General features: G+C 43.9%; 1 protein-coding gene across 1 annotated transcript in view; it reads right to left on the minus strand.

Moving 5' to 3' along the window:
* URB2 (URB2 ribosome biogenesis homolog) overlaps nt 1-18344 on the minus strand; it is a 191995-nt gene that overhangs the window by 116534 nt on the left and 57117 nt on the right. Inside the window, exon 2 of the mRNA XM_077486575.1 lies at nt 11858-12002. Coding sequence (XP_077342701.1) covers nt 11858-11983 — 126 coding nt within the window. The 5' untranslated portion in view covers nt 11984-12002. The remainder of the gene's footprint in view (nt 1-11857; nt 12003-18344) is intronic.

Consider the following 18344-nt stretch of genomic DNA (forward strand, 5'->3'; position numbering starts at 1 on the left):
AGTCCAGAATAGACAAATCTGCAGACAGCACCACCAGATGTGAATCAAAGTACACTTTGTTTTGCGAGCATCTGCAGCAGGTATCAGTGATTCATATTGTTGGAACCCTTAAAGCAGTATTAAACCGAAAACTGAATATGTATTGTATTGCAGCTTACCAATAATTAGATGTGGTGGCTGCATTCCAGATTACCAGAAAAAAACAGAAGAAAGAAAGCCTAAAAAATAGGATTTTTATAACAGCTCACCTGAAAAATCATTTTCTTGGAGTACATCATGGGACACAGAGCCATAGTATTACCTATATGGGTAAATAGGTACCTTCATGTGAAGTTCACTCCCTCTATAACCCCCTCCTCCTACCCAGGAGTACCTCAATTTTTGAACAAAGCAATATACACAAATCCCAAAAGAGGGGAGGGACCTCTGTGTCTCGTGATGTACTCCAAGAAAAGGATTTTACGGGTAAGCTGTTATAAAAATCCTATTTTCTTTATCGTACATCACGGGACACAGAGCCATAGTATTAACTATATGAGACATCCCATAGCAATGCTATTTGAGGGGAGAGAGATGCAACCCGTAGGGCACCCCCAGACTCAAGGACCTGTACTGCTGCCAGCAGCACACTGCACCCAAAGGCGATATCCTCATGCCTTCTTACATCCACCTGATAACACTTGGTGAATGTATGCACTGAAGACCAAGTTGCAGCCTTACAGATCTGAGCCATGGAGGCCTGGTGATGCACTGCCCAAGAAGCACTAACTGATGTGGTAGAGTGCATTGAAAAGGTGGAAACTTACCATTTAAACCATAATCCTGAAGTATAACATGCCAAATCCATTTAGTGACAGTGGATTTTGACGCTGACTGTCCTTTCTTAGGACCTTCTGGCAGCACAAATAAGACATCAGTCTTCCGGATCTGAGCAATCATCTTTAAATAGACATTGACCGCTCTCACCACATCAAGACAATGTAGTGACTTCCCTTCCCTAGAACATGGTTTTAGAAAAAACAATGGCAGGACAATATCTTGGTTTAGGTGAAAACCTGAGACCACTTTAGGCAACTTGGACGAGGACGCAACACGACCCTGCCCTGGTGAATAATCAAATATGGCTCTTTACAAGAAAGAGCAGCCAATTCCGAAACCCTCCTTGCAACCAAGAACATTAACTTCCTTGTCAGAAGGACTAAGGGTATATGCTGTATTGGTTCAAATAGCTGTTTTTGTAACACTGACAAAACTAAGTTCAAGTCCCAAGGGTTCAAAGGTGATCTGACTGGCGGATTAGGCCGCATCACCCCTTGCATAAAAACCCGGACCAAAGAATGCGAAGCAAGTGGTCTTTAAAATAAGACTGCTAAAGTTGAGACTTGGCCCTTAATAGTACTCAAGGCCAAGCTTCATCTCTACACCTACTTGTACAAAAAAAAAAAAATTCTACCCGTGTTGTACTTCCAAGGGTGCCAACCCTTGGATTCACACCAGCAAACATAAGCCCTCCAGTCTGTATAATAAATGGTTCCAGAAGCTGGCTTCCTTGCATTAATCAAGGTAGAGATAACTGACCCGGAAAGCCCAAGTTTCTTCAGAATGTGGGTTTTAATAGCTAAGCCGTTTAAATTCAGAGTTTGTAAGGTAGGATGGAATATCGCCCCCGTGAGAGTAGGTCTGGCCGTAGTGGAAGGGGCAATGGACCCTCCACTGCCATCTTTATGATTTCTGCATACCAGGACCTTCTGGATCATGCTGGGGCTACCAGAATTACAGGCTTTATTTTCAGCTTCATCCTGCAAAGATGACGTGAAAGCAATAGAATAGGCGGGGGAATGCACAAATCAGTGAGAACTGATCCCACGGGTCACCAACACATCTGTTCCGCATGCAAGTGGATCCATTGTCCTAGACACAAAGTTGACCAACTTCATGTTGAATCTGGACGCCAGAAGATCTACGTCCGGAGTCCTTCATTTTTGGCAAACAGCCCAAAAAATGTCGGGGTGAAGGGACCATTTCCCCGGAATGAAAACTGCTGATAGGCACGGAACATTCCTTTCTGCCCAAGTTAGGATATGGTTCACCTCCCTCTGTGCTGCGAGACTCCTGATGCCCCCTTGGTGATTGATGTAAGCCACAGCTGTGGCATCCTTACAGGACAATCCCGTAACCTGAATGTCCAGGCATTCAGAGCCAGAACCGCTGCCAGAATCTTTAGGATGTTGATGGGCAAGGACCTTTTCGGTTCTTGACCACCGTCCCTGGATAGTTGTCTTTTCTAGCACTGCTCATCAACCTGAAAGGCTGGCATCTGTTGTTACCACCTTCCAGATAACTGGTCTGAAGGATTTTCCTTTCAGCAGATGCTGGGTAACCAACCACCAACTGAGGCTTTAGGACACCCTTGGGGACAGTCGCATTGGCAAGTCTAAAGCTTGAACCGTTTTGTTCCAAGTAGACAGGATACTGTTTTGCAACAGTCTCGGAAGTTCTGGATGCGCAGCCATTTCTTTCTCCTTTCCACAGTAGTGTGAATGTGGCCCAAGAAAAAGTTTTATCTGTAAGTAAGACCACTGAGAAACAGTCTATTTGGGTGAGATCTTGTAATTTTTGTTGGGTGAGAAAGGCCTGAATGCATCTCAAAAGGGGTCAGTGGGTTCCAATTAGATGGGAGTTTGTATTTTAAACATAGGGCAGATGGAGATCACGTGACGTCACCCGTGGTCACTGTTCATTTTAACGATCGTATGAAGCTTCGTTATTGTGTGTTTTTTATGTATATTCATCATTAAAACGTTTTTCTATGGAGAGCACTATGGCCTGTCTTTCTATCCACATGGTCTGAGGAAACGTGAATACTGCTATATACCGATCCAGTGTGGGTATTCCACGAACGTGTCAGTTCATTTGACTCTGAATGGGAGAAAGCTGTGTTTTTGTTTGTGAACCGGTTGGATATTGTCTGAGAGGAGTACAGCGATTGGACAAGTTGATAAGCATTCATTGATATTTAAGTGCATACGACCCGCTGTAATTTAAAGGGTCCATACGATGAGGTGAGCAGCCAATTTTACCATTGGTGGTGGTCCCCACCTTGGCACTAAGTCACTTTATGCATGAACTGACTGTATACCACTGAAGATTCCTCACGTGGACTTTTTGACACAAAAGCCATCTTTGGACTTTTAATTAATTTTAATATGTTAGTAATCATTTTATTTTAGTTAGAGCGCTGTACCATCTGTTTGATATAGGGCGTGAAAAGCCTGGAGGGTAGCTATAATCAATGGGTGATTGTTTATTTCAGTGGAAGTGTAAGTTTCCTGATCCACTGCCATATACTGTATGTAAGGGTATTTGCGAAACCTCTTGCACCAGTGATATCCAGTGCAGTGAGGATATTCCAGTCCACTACTCTAGTTATTTGTCAGGCCCAATCGTATTTCTGCATGTCCAGGAAACTTTTACCTCCTGGGCACTTTTACCCCCTTCCTTCCCAGGCCAATTTTCTGCTTTCAGCACTGTCACACTTTGAATGACAATTGCGCGGTCAAGCTACACTGTACCTATAACACATTTTTATCATTTTTTTCACACAAATAGAGCTTTCTTTTATTGGTATTTAATCACCACTGCGTTTTTTAGTTTTTTCCTATAGTTTGTTATAACATTTTGCAAACAGGTAATTTTTCTCCTTCACTGACGTGCACTGATGAGGCTGCACTGATGAGGTGGCATGGATGAGGAGGCACTGGTGGATACTGATAAGCAGCACTTAAGGGTAACCATAGGCGGCAATGATGAGCACTGATGGGCGCTGACTAGGCAGCACTGGTGGACACTGATTGGCAGCACTGGTGGGCACTGCACTGATAAAACAGTGCCCTGATTATCAGTGTAGATGTCCCTTTCACACAAGCCATTTATTGGCTCTCCTCTCCTCATGCTGTCAGTGTGAGGAAAGGAATGCCGATAACCAGCTTTTGCTTACATTGTGATCAGCTGTGATTGGACACCGCTGATCACATGGTAAAGGGCCACTGTGATTGGCCCTTTACCCCGATCTGCGATCAGCTGTGTCCTAAGGACAGCGGGGGGGGGGGGGGGCGGCAGCCGTTTCATAACATGTTACACCCTGAATATGCAGAGCGGACACAGCCCGCTCTTCTCTATGGGACAGTCGGATGGAAACTAACTACCTGTCCATTTCCATCAGACTGTCATCCGATCCGCCGGATGGATGGGAAAGGATCCCCATACATCTGTTTTTAGCAGAACGGATCAGAGGCTGGCCGTTGACATCTGCCACTCCATAGAGAGCTATGGATGATCCAATCAGGTCCGCTTGTCAGTTTTTCAGGCAGACCCAGTCGGAACATCTATAGCTCTCTATGGAGCTGTGGATGTCAGCAGATATGTCTCCGCTGACACCCGCCGGCAACTGATCCGGATCGGTCCATCGGTGTGTAAGGGGCCTTAAAGCAGAGTTCCACCCAAAAGTAGAACTTTCACTTATCTGATTCCTCCCCCCCTCCAGTGCCACATTTGGCAGGTACCTGTTTTTTACAGGTACCCTGTCCCCACTTCTGGGAGACTGGGCCGTGGCGAATTATGTCAGCAGCTCGGCCCCCCTCCTCCTCCTTCCCCCTCCGCCAGGCCAGTGAGATAACGCAGCAAGGTTTGTGCATGTGCAGTAGGAACCTGGCCGTGAACCTGAAAAGCTACACTGCCGGGTTTCCTCACCCGCAATGGCGGCAGCAGCACCCAACCAGCCGATAAAGATCGGCTGTGGCGCCGACATTGCTGGACTACAGGACAGGTAAGTGTCCTAATGTTAAGTTGGCAGCTACAGTATGGGTACCATATTTCATCATGAGGCATTTGTTATTCCAGGGAAAGGTGCAAACTGAAAAACAGGATTTTTAAAACAGCTTACTTGTAAAATCATTTTCTTTGATGTACATCAGGGGACACGGAGGCATAGTAGTTATGTGGGTTATAGGGCCACTGATAGGTGATGGACACTGGCACGCCATAAGGCAAGAAGTGTACTTCCTATATAACTCCTCTCACTACTGGGAGTCCTCAGTTTTGTAGCCAAGCAATACAAGTGTATCCCCTGATGTACATCAAAGAAAAGGATTTTACAGGTAAGCTGTTTTAAAAATCCGGTTTTCTTTTCTTACATCAGGGGACACAGAGCCATAGTAGTTTCTATGTGGGATGTCCCACAGCAATGGCAACTGAAGGGATGGAGACAAAAAAATAGGAGGCCAGAGGACTCATACTGCAGCCTGCAGTATACTGCGCCCCAAGGCAATATCTTCATGACCTTTAATATCGATTTGATAAAATCTGATAAACACATGAACCGAAGACCAAGTCGTGACCTTACAGATCTGAGCCATAGAGGCCTGATGATGCACCACTCAAGAGGCACTAATCGCCCTGGATGAGTGTGCTCTAGCATAAGAAGGAAGAATCATCTTCTTAAGTCGAAGCTTGAACAATCACTTGACGAATCCATTTGGAAAATAGTAGGTATTGACACTGCCTGTTCACAAACAAAACACGTGTTTTGCGAACCTGAGCGGTCACCTTTAAATAGACTCTGATCGCTCTTACTACATCAAGGGAATGTAGTGTTTTCTCTTCCCTAGATTGAGGCTCTGGAGAGAAAGAAGCAAGAATAATATGTTGGTTTAAATGAAAAAACCTGTTGCCACTTTTGGTAGGAATTCAGGATGAGGACAAAAAAAACAAAACAACCCCTTATCCTTATGCATGATCAAATATGGCTCTTTACAAGACAAAGCCACTAGTTCCGATACTCTTCTAGCAGAAGAAATGGCAACCAGAAAGATTATCTTTCTTGTCAAAAGAACCAAGGAATTTTCTCATAAAGGTTCAAACGGCTGATTCAGCAAAGCCGATAAGACCAAATTTAAATCCCAAGGATTTAGAGGTACCTTGATAGGGGGAATAATCCATTTTACATAGTTAGTCAGGTTGAAAAAAGTCCATCCAGTTCAACCACACACAAAAAAAAAAATATATATATATATATATATATATATATATATATTTTTTTTTTTTTATATCATACCAGCCCATATACCCAATTCAATACCCACAGTTGATCCAGAGGAAGGCAAAAAACCCCAGCAGAGCATGATCCAATTCGCTAAAGCAGGGGAAAAATTCCTTCCTGATCCCAGAGAGGCAATCGGATTTTCCCCGGATCAACTTTACCTATAAGTGTTAGTACCCGGTTATATTATGTACACTTAGGAAATAATCCAGGCCTTTCTTAAAGCAATCCACTGAGTTGCCCATAACCACCTCTGCAGGGAGTCTATTCCACATTTTCACAGCTCTTACTGTGAAGAAACCTTTCCATATTTGGAGATGAAATCTCTTTTCCTCTAGACGTAAAGAGTGCCCCCTTGTCCTCTTTGTTGACTGTAAAGTGAATAACTCGACACCAAGTTCCCTATATGGACCCCTTATATATTTGTACATGTTGATCATATCCCCCCTTAATCTCCTCTTATCAAGAGTGAATAAATTCAGTTCCTCTAATCTTTCCTCATAGCCGAGTTCCTCCATGCCTCTTATCAGTTTGATTGCCCTTCTCTGCACTTTCTCCAGTTCCACGATATCCTTTTTGAGAACTGGTGCCCAAAACTGAACTGCATATTCCAGATGAGGTCTTACTAATGATTTGAACAGGGGCAAAATGATATCTCTCTCTCTGGAGTACATACCTCTCTTAATACAGGAAAGGACTTTGCCCGCTTTGGAAACCGCTGCTTGGCATTGCATGCTAGTATTGAGCTTATGATCTACCAACACCCCCAGATCCTTCTCCACTATGGATTTCCCCAGTTGTACTCCCCCTAGCATGTATGATGCATGCATATTCTTAGCCTCCAATTGCATAACTTTACAGTTACCCCCTTAATAAGCTACGCACCAAGATTGGGAAGCAAGAGACCATTGAAAACACTGAGAAGGCTGGAATCTGGCCCTTGATAGAAGTTAAGGCCAGCTTTATTTCAGATCCCATTTGCAGGAACCAGGGATTCTGCCTATGACATACATCCTGGTGTGCCAACCTCTGGATCCACACCAAGAAACATATGCCTTCCAGACCCTATAGTAAATTATTCTGGAATCCGGCTTCCTGGCATGAATCAAAGTAGACACTACCGAAGGAGATCACCCATGATCCTTTATAAAGTGGGATGCAACAGTCAAACCTGTTCAATTTTTCATCTGTAAGGTAGGATGAAATACCGGACTTTGTGCGAGGTCTGGCTGTAATGGCAGAGTCCGAAGGACTCCTACTGCCATCTTTATGATCTCGGTAAATCTAATCTTCTGGCCGCCAGAATCACCTTTCGTTCCTGCTTAATCCTGTGGAGAAGGCACGGAAGTAGCAGAACTGGAGGAAATGCATAGATCAGTGAAAACGGATCCCATAGGAAGACTAATGCGTCTGTTCCGCCTGCTAGCGGATCCCTTGTTCTCAACACAAAGTTGTCGACTTTGTTGTAGAATCTGGATGCGAATAGGACTCAAGTAGTCTGCCTGCCAATTCTCTATTCCTGAAATGAAAATTGCCGATAGGCAAGGAATGCTGTGTTCTGCCCAAGCTAAAACATTATTCACCTCTTTTTGGGCTGCACGACTTCTCGTGCCCCCCTGGTGATTGATGTAAGCCACCGCCGTGGCCTTGTCAGACTGAATCCTGACAGGACAGTCCTGTAGTCTGACTGTCCCAAATTCTAGGGCCAGACGTACTGCCCGAATCTTCCAAAAAGTTGGTAGGCAAGGTCCTCTAACCTAGACCATCTCTCCTGGACAGAATCTCCTTCCAGGGCTGCTTCCCAACCTAGAAGGCTGGCAGTTGTTGTTAACACCTTCCAGGATAAAGATTTTCCCTTTTGCTGGATAACAACCACCAATTTAGGCTTTGACTTACGTTGGGAGCCAAGCATATTGGAAACAAACAAGGCCTGAATCTTTTTATTCCAGACCAACAGGATGGTGTTTTGAAGCAGTTTTTGAGTAAAAACTGTGCGTAAGGGACGGCCTCGAAGGAGGCCACCATTTCCCTTAACAATCAGCCTGCATCGCTGAATGAAGGGAATTTTCCTTTGTTTTAATAAGTTGAATTAGTCCTACAATGGAACCGATTCTTGTCTGGGGTAAGAATACCTTCTTCTGTATGGTATCTATAACCAGCCCCAAGTACTGTAATCTCCTTGGTGATTTTAAGGAGAATCTTCCTAGGTTGAGTATCCAACCCAGAGATTTCAGGTAGTTACGGCTGTGCTCAGACTGGTTTTAGACCCAAGACTGAATGATCTATTAAAAGTAGATCCGCTAAATAGGCTAGGACCGTTAAGCCTTGAGCCCTTAATCTGGCTAAAGGAAGTGCCAGAATCTTTCAGAACACCCGTGGTGCTGTAGCTAGGCCAAAAGGCAGGGCCAAAACTGAAATGATAATTTTTATATTTTGAAACGCAGACATTTCTGGTGAGCGGGAAAAATTTGGCACATAGAGATACATATTTTTGATATCGATTAAACCCAAAAAAACTCCTTGCAGGATAGACACAACCGATCGGATTATGAAAGGATCGGATGTTTAAGTGCCGATTCAGATCCTCGAGATCTAGAATGGGTCTTACCTCTCTGTTTAGTTCTGGAATCGGAAAAGGTTTGAGCCAAACCCTGTGCCCTGTTCCACTAAGGGAACCTCTGATATCACAGACTGGGATAATAGCTGATCCAGAGGCCAGAAAGAGAGATTTATTTTTCTCTGGATCCTTGGGAACATTTTCCCTTAGAAAAAACGAGGAGACGGAAACTCTCAGAACTCTAGTCGTAACCGAGAGAGAAAAAAAAACTGCAGAAATCCATCTGTCTTGACATTGTTCCTGACAGATCTTGAGAATCGCAGGACCTTTCCCCTCACCCGAACGAGTGGGGGTGTCCCTTCATGAGAAGGCTTTAGCATTCTGCTTTGTGGGCTTCTTGATCTCTTTCTGACCCTGGTGTTGCCCTTGGGGACTTTCCTTTGAACCTGACGGTTGAGGCAGTCGAGACTGCCTAGAGGCAGATGCCCCTGGCATAGGAGAAATGTTTGAAACTCTTCTTTACTAGTAAAAGAGAGCTTTCCCCGTTAGAGGTCCTTTGGATATACTCATCCAGATCGTCTCAAAATAGTCGTACCCCATGAAGGGGAAAAAACTGGCTAAGAGCTTTTTACACAGTGCTTCGGCTGATCAATTTTTCAGCCACAGAACTCTACGAGAATGCACTAGTCCAAGCATAAGCCATTAGGCTTAAATGATAGAGTCTTTCATAGCATCTACTGTTTCAGGTATCTCCACAAACTGTTCCTTAATGGACTGAGATACATCAATTGCAGCAAAAGACATATTGTCTTTAAAAAGAAGTTCTAACTTCTTATCTGTTGTATCCTTTATCATCAGTGCATTATCCACCGGACATGTGAGACTCTGCTCACTGATGCGATTGCAGCATCAATTGCTGGAACCCCCCCCCCCCCCCCCCCCCCCGTTTTCTTCATAGAAATCCTCTTTCATAGATAAAGTGTGGAGAATTTATTGGGAGGAAAATATTGTTTATCCGGATGTTCCCATTCAGAATACATAAGCTTTTTTCAGCCATGCATGAATAGGAAAAACATCCCCAGGTGGGGGAGGTTCTAATGAACCCAATTAGAGGTAGGTTCCTCAAGAGCCTGTGCTGCAGGCAGTAAAAAAGGTTGAGTGAGGGATTACACAAGCAACCTGTCTTGTGATGCTACTCCTTCCATATTAGGATCCTCAGAAGAGGATAAATAAGTGCCTTCCAAATATTTGGGAAGATCTACCTGATCCCCAGCCTTCTGCACCTCAATAAGAGGGTCCTGAGGACTAGATGGGAATCTGCTATGTCTAGCCCCACTATGGAGAGACATCATAGCATTAATCTTCTTTCAAATTTACAAATGGTAGAAGAAATTACCTTTTGTATGATATATAAAGGGACTGAAGTGTTTTATGCAACAACAGTTTCCCCTGACGGCTCAATCTGACTAGCCCTATCCCTCTCAGAGGAGGATGATGTTCTTTCGGAAATGGGTTCAGTTTATAGTGAAAACCATTGACCCCTTTAGAGAAGTTCCTGGTCCCATTACCATTCATAGCCTGAAGCATAAAGCAGAGGCACTATGCAAAAGAATGTACATTGCTAGGCTATAGTTCAGCGCCATTAGCTGCTATTAATCCTAGCTTGGTAAAGTATAATGTGTCAAAGGGAAAAAGCCTGTGTCACTAACCTGAACAAGCCATCCTCTTGCTCTGTCCCTCCACAGCCAGCAGCAGCTTTCACACATACAGTGCTAAAATCAACTTCCTAAATGTGTGGCCGGCGTCTGACGCCATTAGCCGAGCGAATTGCGCCCCCCTTCCTTTCAAAGGAAAGTGCTTTCACGCGTGAGCGGCGTCCTGTGGAACATGGCATGGCGGGGTTAAATCCTCCGCTGAGCGGCCGCGGTCTGTCTTTCTCTTTTAAAAAAAAAAAAGAAAAATAGTTTGGCATCTTATTCCCGAAGGTAAAAAAACAATTTTGGGGCACAAGAAGAGAAGCAGACCCCCCTTCTTACTGGAGAATCTGTTGCAGCTGGAGGAGAGGAGAATGAAGGCTTCTGTGCTGTTTCCAGCGTCAGGTCAGTGAGTGCTCAATACAGCCCCAAGTGGTGACACATAGGCATGACAACATTATACATTGAAGGAGAAATTCCTGAGAAAATCTCCCTTACCTTTTATAAGAGATAAAGACCCAATCTTCACCCTTCACGGGGGGGGCCCTGAGACCCTTTAGGAAACCTTCAGGAACCGGGGAACCTCCAGTTACCCACAATCCTGGACCTGCCACCCTGCCAGTAAAAACTTTATGGCCTTACTACCAAAAAGTACTGGATCCCAGGGCCCAGCTCTCTAAAGAGGAGCGTTCGCAAGCAAAACCTTGTTTCTTCGGACACAAGGCCTGGGTACCATTTATTTAGCCCATGAAAAGACTTTTGAACGGTCAGCATGGCTAGCCCTAGCAAGGATTGCTTCCAGTGGAGTTCAACACAGCACATCTTTACTCGTGACCAACACCTTAGATACTGGCGAAAAAACTGAGGACTCCCAGTAGTGGGAGGGGTTATATAAGGAGTACACTTCTTGCTGCCTTAGGGCGTGCCAGTGTCCATCACCTATCAGTGGCCCTATAACCCACATAGTAACTACTATGTGTCCCCTGATGTAAGAAAAGAAACACTTTTTATTTAAATTGTATTTTTTTTTTTAACAAAGTTCTGTTTTTTTTTTTTACTAACAAATAAACAAGACCACGAGCCTCCTCTTTACATTATAGACAGGAAGGCTGCTTAGTCACTGCTGGTAGGGGAAAGCTGAACTGTATTACACATTAGTTCCCAAAGCTGTGTATCCTGAGAATTGCTCCACAATACCTGCATCTACAGAGGCCACTAAAGGCTCAAAAAATCCATTTACTGCTTGTTAACAATATGTAAATATTGTCCATCTCCTGGCCATAGTTATATTTAAAGTTTCATATACACACACATTTTACCTTTTCACATGTTAATACTAGTGCTACATAGACCTAAAAAAAAACACAACTATTTATGCTCCACCCCTAAACAGAAATATATAAATCCAAACACAAAAGGAGCTGTGGCAAACAGCATAAATCAAGACTTATAGACATACAAAGCAAGTTATAAAGATTTATCAGTTTTGTTGGTAATATTTGCAGTTACCTGTTCCTTATTTGGGAGAAAACACTGATGAGAAATCCATGCAAAGTGAGCTAGTTTTATTTTGTCTTCCCATGGAATTTTGGCATTTTTCAGTTTTATGTGGATTCCGGAGTAGAGTGCAGACATTTTCTAATTCTTGACCAATCTAGAAGTTAACAAAATAGATAAGTCATTTTTCAATCAATATGAAACTGTCAATCAATTAAACATGTATTTGATGTCTTTATCTGTAAATGTATCTAATTTGCCATGCCAAAATGGAAGCAATTGTCTAATACAGATGCATGCATTGCACTGTAGCCAAATATGGAGCCAACAATGCTGTGGTTTGAATGTGACAGGAGATTACATTGTGTAGTAATATGGTCCCTTTTTTTTAAATTATTCTTTATTTAAGAAAGAAGTGCATGTGTAAATACAGAGACCACCACAATGGTATGTATAAAAATAAAAATAAACTTTCCCAAAACATAATCAATGGAACATACATCACAGTGTAATAAAAGATGGTCCCCTATCTGAAGAGAATAACACAGAGCTTCAGGGGAACAGGAAGGCTCTGTACCCCGCACAACTATTTTTTCACGGCAATCACAATTTTTGTAAATAGAAGTAAAGACAAAACCAAACTGACCTTTAGGCTTCATGCACACGAGACGCAGATGCAAACTCTGCTGGACACGTTTTTAAAAGCTGAAACCGGCATTTAGAAACGCACGCTTAGCGGCGTTTTACCGCATTTGCGTCTAGAAGCATTTCATTAAGCTAACATCATAGACCCTCCCCAGCTCAAAAAACAGTATTATTAACTATTTCAGCAATTTTGTGAGACCAGAGTGAGTAGCAGCAGCAGTGTACTTGTATTTAGCGTGTCACTTGTCACCTGTTGTGGATTGTCCACTTGCCACGTGACTTGCCACGTCACCTCCCACAAGTTGTGGATTGTCCACTTGCCACATCACCTGCCACGTCACTTGCCACAAGTTGTGGATTGTCAACTTGCCACGTCACTTGCCACCTGCCATGTCACTTGCCACAAGTTGTGGATTGTCCACTTGCCACGTCACCTGCCACAAGTTGTGGATTGTCCACTTGCCACAAGTTGTGGATTGTCCACTTGCCACGTCACCTGCCAGGTCACTTGCCACATCACCTGCCACAAGTTGTGGATTGTCCACTTGCCACATCACCTGCCACGTCACTTGCCACAAGTTGTGGATTGTCCACTTGCCACGTCACCAGCCACGTCATCTGCCACATCACCAGCAACAAGTTGTGGATTGTCCACTTGCCACGTCACCTGCCAGGTCACTTGCCACGTCACCTGCCACAAGTTGTGGATTGTCCACTTGCCACAAGTTGTGGATTGTCCACTTGCCACGTCACCTGCCAGGTCACTTGCCACGTCACCTGCCACAAGTTGTGGATTGTCCACTTGCCACGGCACTTGCCATGTCACTTGCCACAAGTTGTGGATTGTCCACTTGCCACGTCACCTGCCACAAGTTGTGGATTGTCCACTTGCCACGTCACCTGCCAGGTCACTTGCCACGTCACCTGCAACAAGTTGTGGATTGTCCACTTGCCACGGCACTTGCCACTTCACCTGCCAAGTCACTTGCCACAAGTTGTGGATTGTCCACCTGCCATGTCACTTGCCACAAGTTGTAGATTGTCCACTTGCAATTGTTTAAAATATTTTTTTAATGGTTTTCATCATTTGCAATCATTTTTGAGATTTTTAATGTCCAAAAAATAGGTCACCTTTAAAAGCGCTTATAAATGAAAACGCGGCAAAACGCGGTAGCGGCGTTTTGCGTTTGAGCCCCTGTACACATGGTCAGATATTCTGCCAACCAAATCCGTCTGATTTTGTCCGACGGATTGTGTCCGAAACGGTTGCATACACACGGTCGGACCAAGTTGTCGGATTTTGCGGTTGCCAAGAACGCGGTGACGTAAGCCGTGTGCGGCGGGACTAGAAAAGGGAAGTTCAGCACCAAGTGCGGCACCCTTTGGGCTCCTTATGCTGATCTCGTGTCAATCGCGTGTTAGTAGAAGTTTGGGGAGAGACGATTCGCGCTTTTCAGATTTGTGATTCAGATCGCTACCGCTCTTCAGTTTGTGCTGGTCTTTGCGTATCTGATAATCAGTGCGTGCAGTCATTAAGTATTTGTTTCTCATTGTGGACTATATCTTGGTATAGTACGCTTTGAAAGGCATTTTTTATTGTCTGCTTGCTTCTGCTATACAGGTCGTTCTTTCAGGCCTTGTTGTTTATCGGTGCTTTCTGGTGTCCGTTCTGACCAGCCGACCGTTTTCAAACCATGTTTCATCTACGTACTCGTCGTACAGTTTGTGCTGTGCAGGGGCTTCGTGATGGGGTTCTTACTTTGACACAAGCCCGCTCCATGAACAGGGAGGGGAGGCATTTGTGGACCAAGAATTGGTTGCGCCAGCGTCACCAGTTCTCGCACATGCCTTTGCTCCATGAGATCCGCGAGAATAATCCTGATCATTTTAGGAATTTTCTCAGGATGACGGACCCCGTTTTTCACCGCCTGCTGGCTTTGCTGACCCCTTATATCAGTAGGCAGGATACCTGCATGTGGCAAGCCATCACTCCGGAGCAGAGGCTCATTGCCACGTTGCGCTACTTGGCGACAGGGAAAAGTCTTCAGGACCTCAAGTTCTCTACAGGCATCTCCCCCCAGGCTCTGGGGATCATTATTCCAGAGACCTGTTCTGCCATCATTCAGGTCCTGCAGAAGGACTATATTATGCTAAGTTTTATCCTTAAACATCACATTCTATGTATTTCATGATTGCTAATGTCTTGCATTTCTTTCCTCATTCCCTAATTACCATCATTGCAATATGCTCTAATTCATATACTGCCCCTTTGTCCTCATGCATATTTGCCTCACTAACTTCCCCACCATGCTCTTCTTGGCCCATAAAACTATAGTCTAGTCACTTACCAATGTCTTTTGGCAGCTCCATAGTATTGCTTCCCCTAAACACCCCCTAAAATCTCTACAAATGCGATGTGTGTGCTTCAATTCATGCAAAGTGACCTTTTTTTTTATTTTTGGAGTTGTGCCAAACTCATTAGTAACCCCCCTCTCCTCAACTGCTATCTCAGCTGATAGCAATCTGATGACTTGACCAAACCCAATACACACTATACCTACCTTTTTCATGATCACATTTATGGACGAATTCACCAAAGCATGTAGTGTAAGGGCCTGCCTCAATACTTTCAAATGCTATTTTTATATTTTTAACACATTAATTTTCTTGCTATGTACTAGCAGAATGTCAAAATGTGCTTCCATTTTGTTATTATGACACTTCTTACCTGTCTGGTGGGCTGTCAATAGTGTAAGTAAGGAGGGGCTTCCCAAAGTATCACACATTATTTAGGCATTCATCTCTCAATCAAGTGGAGAGGGTTACCTGTCCTAAACATCCCCCCTCATTTTTTCGCAAGGGCCCATCATATGGGGGGGATGGGGGGGTTATGACTCTCATAAGGGGACCTTATACTTTAGGCTTTAAATACTCAGTTCCCAAAATGTTGTAAGAATTTTGACCAAAAATGTGTGTGTCTAATCTGCTTGCAATGTTGATTTGTCAAATTACTAATTTTTGTACTTGTTTCACTACACAGTGTCCTTCAACGCCACAGGAATGGCAGACTGTGGCCTCCCACTTTGCCAGTTTTTTTTAAGTTGTGCCTTTTTCACCAACAGTGCAAACCCAAGTTCACAGCGAGATGAGGGGACAGTCTCTTCTTCAGATAATCTTATTATGTTGTGGGTCTGTTACACACACACACCTTGTGGAGTTGCCTTTAGTAAATCGTACTCCTTCTCAGCACAAAAACTAAAATTTGACTACAAATAAATTTTATGCGCAATGAAAAAGGAAGCCACACATTGTTGAAAATTCAACTTTTTAATACAAGCACATTCACATGTGCGTTTTGAAAAGGTTTTTACAACAAACCAAGAGATTTTGTGTATCCAAAACAGAGTTTAATCAGATTTTTTTTTCCTTGTTGTTTTTGTGTAAACAGGCATGTATTAAACCGTAAAATACAGAACACAGGAACTTACAAAGTTGAACTTTGAAAAGTGAAGACAATATCAGACATGAGTATGTACAAACTGGGCTGATATTGCCTTCATCACATGGGGTGTCACCCCTGAAAAAAACAAATTTGGAAGATGCACACAGTGTGTCAACATGTGCTATATCCCATTCATGGAGGATCAATGTACATGCTTTGGGGCTGCAACCCCTTCATCTCAGACACAATTTCATTTTGTTTTTAAAATAGCAAAAATAAAACCCTATCTATTTTTTGTTGTTTCACACTCTCCCCAAAACATCAATGATGTTCTTCATTTTATTTTTAACATAATTGATGTTTTGTTGGACAATTTCCAAATCCCGATTGCACCCCATTATCTCCCCGATCAAGATCTGGGCACTTTCACTGGTAAAACGGGAATCTTCTTCCACATCACCTACAAAACAAAGAAAACAAACACACCATGTAATCCAAATATGGTGATATACACTGATGAGCTTACCGGAAGCTGTGTTCTCTGACACTCACCTGTTGTGGTGACAATTTGTCCAACCTCCATGATCTCTCCTTCCTCCTCCTCCTCTGTTTCTGCTTTTGGAAGTTGCCCTTCTTTGGGAGGGGTGTGGTCCCTGGTGTCCTCATACTTGCCGAGTCTTCTCTCCCCTATGAGAATGTAAACAAAGATTAATTAGTACACAGAGGGCCGAAATAGGAATCTGAAACATTGCTTGGAAGTGTTGTACAATTGTGTTTTTGGGCCGAGTTACAAGTTGAGAACATTATTGGGGACACTTTGTTAAGCTGGAATACTTCCCTGCAGAACGATGTTTCATACGAACGAACGAAACCATGACCTTGAAAGTGGGCATTTTAAAATGCACAACATGAAATCAAAGCACATGGAGCAGTATGCAAGCAAGAATAATATGAACACACGACAACTACTTACTTTTTTTAAGAACACGCTTGATCCTTAGGTACTGCTCGTGCTCCCTCAGTTTCAGGTCTGACCAGCGTTTTCTCAGTTGATCCTTGGATCGGCGTACCCCAAAATTCTTCAGAAGACTCTTCACAACTTTATTCATAATCTTGGCCTTTCTGATATTTGGGTTTGGGTAAGGTCCATACTTCCCATCATAGTCCGCCATCTCCAGCATCTCTCCAAAAGACTTATTTGAGGCCTTAAATCTTGTCTTCCTGGATCGGAACATTTCAGGCTCCGGGCTTTCCTCACCCTCCTCATTAGTGGAACTATTATTAGTGCGCTCCTGCATTCTCTCCGCCATGTGCTCTCCCCACTGCGCCAGAAGCGAAGGGGCGGGGAATAGTCTGGAAAGAACGTCAAGGGTGGGCGGAGTTTCACGCATGCACACTGTATATAAAACGCAACACGCGTGTATCGTCCGTACGATCTGGGAAGAGTGAGGCGCGGACGCGACGAACGTGGAAATGAAGGTAACATTTTTAACTTGGTGCTTCACTAGACTAGACTGCTTCTATCTAGGCCGATGTTGGGATAAGATTAGGAGGGTTTTTAATGGCATTATTAGTATTTGAGGGTTTGTCTTGTGTTGTGTCTTGCAGACAATATGGATCCTTTCACAAATGAAAACTTTATGGGGCTATTCATAGAACTGTACATGGAGATGCCCTGCCTGTGGCAGTTCCACAAGTTTTATACTGACAGAACAAAGAGGAACGCAGCACTGGAGAAAATGCTTGCTTTGTTGCGGATCATGGTCCCCACGACAGACATGGCCTATCTGAATCGGAAAATTGGGGCCATAAAGCTTACATATCTCAGGGAGAGAAAGAAGCACCTGGAGTCCTTGAGAGCAGGAGATCCAGATGCTATTTATTACCCCAGGATGGTTCACTTTGACAGGCTGCATTTTCTGGTAGACCAAGGGGTACCCAGGCCACCACTCTCCAGGCTTCCTTCAAGGCATCCTTCACCCCCCAGCTGAGGCTTCTGATGTCCAACCTGGGCCTTCCAGGCAGCAACATGTGGTGGGGCCCAGCTTGAGACAGGTATTGCATTGTTGAACATATTTCTTGTGTTACATTTAATGATGTTAACTAGATGTTCTTATTGATCAGTAAGTTGTGATTTCTCAAAGTGGTTTACATATCAAGAGACAGTAGTGACCAAAAATGATTGGGATGGGAAAGAAAAATGCTGGGCTCAGAATGATAGTCTGTTCTATTTGGTAACATTCAATTTGCAAAAGCCAGGAGCACAAAATGGTGTGATTGATGATCAAAAAACTAAAACTATGTCCCCTTTTCATACACAGGAAGACCTCATTCGGGGGGGAGGCTGTGGCAAGTGGCAGCCAGGAGGTCGACCAACGCCCTCCTCCTCCTGCCCCAGCTACAGGAGCCCAG

Source organism: Lithobates pipiens, unplaced genomic scaffold, assembly GCF_037356315.1.
Source record: "Lithobates pipiens isolate NorthernLeopardFrog02 unplaced genomic scaffold, aLitPip1_a1.2 Scaffold_18, whole genome shotgun sequence".
Classification (NCBI taxonomy): Eukaryota; Metazoa; Chordata; class Amphibia; order Anura; family Ranidae; genus Lithobates; species Lithobates pipiens.